The sequence below is a fragment of the Pinus tabuliformis genome, chromosome 9 (genome assembly GCF_031772625.1).
Source record: "Pinus tabuliformis cultivar Carrire ecotype Pingquan chromosome 9, CPIR1, whole genome shotgun sequence".
Classification (NCBI taxonomy): domain Eukaryota; kingdom Viridiplantae; phylum Streptophyta; class Pinopsida; order Pinales; family Pinaceae; genus Pinus; species Pinus tabuliformis.
The window spans coordinates 1,717,779,363-1,717,785,362 of record NC_142307.1 but is presented as its reverse complement, the minus strand read 5'-3'; the positions used below and the strand labels follow the sequence as shown (position 1 = coordinate 1,717,785,362).

The 6,000-nt window shown below is 30.4% G+C and overlaps 1 protein-coding gene across 1 annotated transcript in view; it reads right to left on the bottom strand.

The window, feature by feature from the left end:
• Nucleotides 1–5,024: 5,024 nt before the first annotated feature.
• LOC149155569 (cycloartenol-C-24-methyltransferase-like) overlaps nt 5,025–6,000 on the bottom strand; it is a 173,924-nt gene continuing 172,948 nt past the window's right edge. Inside the window, exon 14 of the mRNA XM_089440675.1 lies at nt 5,025–5,541. Coding sequence (XP_089296801.1) covers nt 5,475–5,541 — 67 coding nt within the window. The 3' untranslated portion in view covers nt 5,025–5,474. The remainder of the gene's footprint in view (nt 5,542–6,000) is intronic.

Here is a 6,000-nt window from a genome sequence, read left to right as displayed (position 1 = left end):
GTTAGGATATTCCGACACATATGAAATAGTTAAGTTTAACTTGGTCTAGTGTAGAGTAAGGTAAAGTGTGTTTCTTTACTATGTACTTTTGTAACTTACAATCCGACGGTCACGATATGTTATAGCCATTAAGTGATCCGACAGTTCATTCTCTCCTCGGTATTACTGACACTTGATCTGTGGCTTAACCCATGATTGGTCCATGATCTCTATTTAAAGAGCATGGAGGGTCATTTGTAGGGTGATCGTTTATGAGAGAAGCTTATGTAAATTTTCTTTCTTTTATTAATAAATTGCCTGAAGTGGCCGCATTGGCTCAAGTTGTGGATTGTTTCTCTCTCTGAGGTTTTAACCACATCAAGAATATTGGTGTATTGATCTGTGATCTATTTGTGAGTGGTGTCCTTTGGTGTTCTATCTTAGAAACTTACCCTGTAAATTCCTACACAACGATAAAAAGTATCACATTATGTCTGCCATGAAATATAACATGGAAAGGATAGGGTACCTTACTAGAAGTTGTAATCACTACGATTGAAAAGTTGTGGTATAAAAAGGATCAATGCCATTAAACTCACGATGCTTATCAATATAACACATCATACAATGGGTTCTTTGTAACAAAAAAAAATTGGTTGAAAATGGGTATAAATGCCTTATTATAATTATTAAACTTCATTTTCGAAGCAAATGTTTAGAATGGTTGGGTCATCCATATGTTCCATATGATCTCCTAATTCTTAATTGAACTAAAATTGAAAGAAGTCATCGACAACATCATCTTGGTTGTCTAAAAGTGTCTCACAATTTTGTATCATGCTCTCTTGACATAGCCATGTTTGTCTAAGAGACACAATCTACACTAAGCCCTAATGATGACGATGATTTGCTATCCATGTCTCAACTATGACAATTTATGTCTTCAAATAAACACTTATTTACACCTTAAATGATCAATTACTAAGGCATTGATTTCAATTTTACCATCTTCTACAAATAGACACATTACTTGATTCCCCAACATTATACATTAAATTTTGATTCCTCATCATGATAGTAATCTTCATGGTTTGGTCATCAAATGTTTGCTTGCTTTTCTACAGGGGTTCATATTGGATTAGATTTCATTGTAGACATCCAATTCCAAAGCCTATTGTGGTATTTGGACCATGATCCTAATTATAGTTATGTTTCCTAGAAATTTTATTTTAACCCTCCATTAGAATGTGTTTAATACTTTCTTATGATATTCTTACTTCAATTACTTGGTGTTTTCTTTCTACCTCCATACCTTTTTAGTTCTTTATGAAGTTTTTATGAAAAACATATAATAATTTACTTTAAACTTTAGTGATTTTTTCAAGCTTTTATCGTCTTAATTATTTTTAATGTTATATTAAATAACAATTTTGTTTTCCTTTTTAATTAAAAGACACAATTATAATAGCAAGTTTAGAAGTCACAATCTTCTAGTTAATTTAAACTTCAGTTATTTTTTCAAGCTTTTATGGTCTTGATTATTTTTAATGTTATATTAAATAACAATTTTGTTTTTCTTTTTAATTAAAAGACAATTATAATAGAAATTTTAGAAGTCACAATCTTCTTATCTCTATCAAAGCTTTGCATTGCAAATGCTAATATTATCTTCCTATTGCTTTGTAAAAGTTCTTTCTTACACATTAAAAAAACAAAAAACACTTAAAATTGAAAATCCCTTAACCAAAGTTAAAAAAGAGTAACTACTTTATTTTACAAATTGCATTAATGATTAGTCTTCAATGATGATGATGTACCGTCTTTAAAGTTGGTCTTTGAATATTCCTAAAATGTAAATAATTGTTGCCATTGTTATTCTCTATTTTCTCTATACATTCTTCAAAACCAATATTTGCATATGAAAGAGAGACTTTTCCTTCTTCTTTTTTTATCTATTACCATCATTTTAGAAAACTGGTATTTACATGTGTATGTGTATGTGTATACACTAAATAGAGTCTCACATCTATTTGATTTCTATATTTATAATCTTGTTTATATTTACATAGGAAAATGAGTATATTTGTTCCACATTTAAATTTCCCTCCCATAATATATTTTTATCATAATAACTAACCAAAATTTCTTTACTCCACATCAATTCCACATGTAAACTAGAATCGAACAAATAATATTCACATGGGTAATAACAACAACTCTTAGAAGCGCTTGGGCGCACAGTTCACGTGGTCGGGATGGTTGACTTTCCCGCTCCCCACCCGTGTTTGATTCCTGTTGCTCGGCAGCCTATGAGACTTATGTAATGCGCTACACGGCAGCATAATATGGCTATTTCGCTTCTGTACATATAGTAATCCAGCTTCTGTACATACGATATATTGTGAATAATTGTGATTGTTGGGCTCCATATAGCTTCTATAGGGACTCGCCCCCCCTTTTTAAAAAAACAACTCTTAGAAGAACTCAAATATCAAAGAACTATAAAATAGTACACAACATTTTATAATATATTCAGTCTATTAAATTGCTTTAGTGGCAATCTAAAGCAGTGGTTGTAATAATGACTTCAGATCAAATCTAGTCTGTAGTCTAGCAACAACCTAAAGTGGTTATTGTAATAATGATGCAAGGTCAAATTTAATCTATAATACATTTTGTGGTCTAATGGGTAATGGCACTAACCCAAAATGTCATCAGTGTACTTTATAAGATGCAGATATTAGTATACAAGATAAATACATGATGAAGTAAAGTGTTGGTCATATTAAGTTCATATTATCTCATTATATCTTCTACTATTATCTCTTTTTATCCCTTTTTATGTATAAGTTCAGCTATTTATATTTAACCTACTAGTAAACAGGATAAATACACAATGAAGCAAAATGTTGGTCACATTACGTTTATCTGATCCCATTACATCTTCTACCATTATCCCCTTTTATGTATCAGTGCAACTATCTATATGTAACATATTAGTATACAAGATAAATACATAATGAAGAAAAGTGTTGGCCACATTAAGTTCATATTATCCCAGTATATCTTCTACCATTATCCCCTTTTATGTATCAGTTCAATTATTTATATTTAACATACTAGTAAACAGGACAAATACACAATGAAGCAGTGTCGGTCACATTAGGTTTATATTATCCCATTATATCTTCAACCATTATCCCCTTTTATGTTTATACAGCTTGAGTGTGCCTAATGGTTAAGAGCATGTGTTTCCTCTTAAAAGGTCACAAGTTCAAAACCAAAGGGGGTAAAGTATGTATGCCTTCGTAGACTTAGCAATCAAAATCATTGCACATAGGTGGGTCCCTTGTCCCACAACCAAGCGGGTCTCATACACCAATGCGGTGTTTGGCTTGGCCGTAACCTTAAAATTGGATAATAATAATAATAATCAGTTCAACTATCTATATTTAATATACTAGTAAACATGATAAATACACAATGAAGCAGAGTGTTGCTCACATTCTTCAATCAATTGGATAATAATAATAATAATAATCAATTCAACTATCTATATTTAATATACTAGTAAACATGATAAATACACAATAAAGCAGAGTGTTGGTCACATTCTTCAATCAATTGGATAATAATAATAATAATCAGTTCAACTATCTATATTTAATATACTAGTAAACATGATAAATACACAATGAAGCAGAGTGTTGGTCACATTCTTTAATCAATTGGATAATAATAATAATAAACAGTTCAACTATCTATATTTAATATACTAGTAAACATGACAAATACACAATGAAGTAGAATGGTTGGTCACATTCTTCAATCAATTGGATAATAATAATAATAATCAGTTCAACTATCTATATTTAATATACTAATAAACATGATAAATACACAATGAAGCAGAGTGTTGATCACATTCTTCAATCAATGTAGCGTCTGGCTTGGCCGTGACCTTAAAATTTGATAATAATAATAATAATAATCAGTTCAACTATCTATATTCAATATACTAGTAAACATGATAAATACACAATGAAGCAGAGTGTTGATCACATTCTTCAATCAATTGGAAGATAGTAATAATAATAATCAGTTCAGCTATCTATATTTAATATACTAGAAAACATAATAAATACACAATGAAGCAGAGTGTTGGTCACATTCTTCAAATTTATATTATCCCATTATATCTTCTACCATTTATGTATCAGTTCAACTATCTATGTGTTGGTCACATTCTTCAAATTTATATTATCCCATTATATCTTCTACCATCATCGCTTTATGTATCAGTTCAACTATCTATGTTTAACATACTAGTATACAGGTAAGCAAGGTTTATATTATCCCATTATATCTTCTACCATCATCCCTTTATGTATCAGTTCAACTATCTATGTTTTAACATACTAGTATACAGGATAAGCTAGATTTTATATTATCCCATTATATCTTCTACCATCATCCCTTTACTTTTCAGTTCAACTATCTATGTTTAACATATTAGTATATAGGATAAGCAAGATTTCACAAGTTTTCACTAATCTTTAGTGTAACCACCTACTATGACCTTAAAATTGGATAATAATAATAATAATCAGTTCAACTATCTATATTTAATATACTATACTAGTAAACATAATAAATACACAATAAAGCAGAGTGTTGGCCACATTCTTCAAATTTATATTATCCCATTATATCTTCTACCATCATCCCTTTATGTATCAGTTCAACTATCTATGCATAACAAGTTTTCACTAATCTTTAGTGTAACCATGTACTGACGTTTTAAACTTGGCATTTAGTATAACTATATTAAAAAAATTGTTGCAACCTAACTAATTAAATTCCGTCTTATTACATGGGCCCATTTTTTATAGACATGTCACTATCATCAACCCCCATCCGTGTAAATTTAATGGTATGTAATAACATACTAGTATGTCCCCAAATTTGTATACCATTCTTGAGATAGGTGAAATATCACTCTTGGATACTTCAACCCCTTATGATATGATTTATGGAATATATCCTTTGAGAACAGAACTATTTACGATCATTACCATTTTAGAAATTATTCCATGCTATGGAATGCTCACAATGTTTCTATCAAATGCTTGTACTTACGTTAAACATACTGATTTTAGGTACTGGAAACAGTAATTTAGATTGATAAAAACCCAAGTAACAAAGGAGATTCCATATACACGTGAATCTATGGACAATTCATGTCCTGGCAATGTCTTCAACTCTAACAAACCAAGAACCATCCAAGCTTCTTTCCGCTCCCTAATACTGATTTCTACTACTGAATAGTCTGGAATATGATTTTTACAATCTTCTGTTTATATTTCCTTTCCCCGTTGAAAAGCCAAACAATCAAGCAAGAAAAAATAAATGCCTTAAAATCAAGAAACTAATTGTTCAGCTGTCTGTAAACAAAAGCGGTGTAGTCTCTGTTCTCGTGAAAAATGCGGTCAGCCTTACGACTGGTTATCGTTTAAAGGTTTTCGGGCCAGAAAAAAGTACATAGGTGTAAAAATATCTTTCCTGCACCAAGAATAAACCACGGGTTAGGCGGAAAAAGTTGCAATATGCACGATTAAAGTTTGTAATATTCGCATTACCAGTTTCCAGTAGGATGGAGTATCAACCATAATTTTGACAGATGGTATGCACCACAATATGACCAAATTTTATTCATAATTTTTTGACAGATGCACCACAGAATGACCGAATTTTATTATGAACGAGGTATTACTTCACAATATAAAAAGAGAAAAGATTAAAAAAATTATTAAATTTTATTCATAATTTTTTGACAGATGCACAACAGAATGACCGAATTTAATTATGCACGAGGTATTACTTCACAATATAGAAAGAGCAAAAAAAAATAAAAAAATAACATTATTTAAATTTAGGTCTCTGTGATAGTTCAAAACACATTAGCACATGATAACTACACCACACTCATTAGTTGAAAACATGTTACACACTGATTAGTTC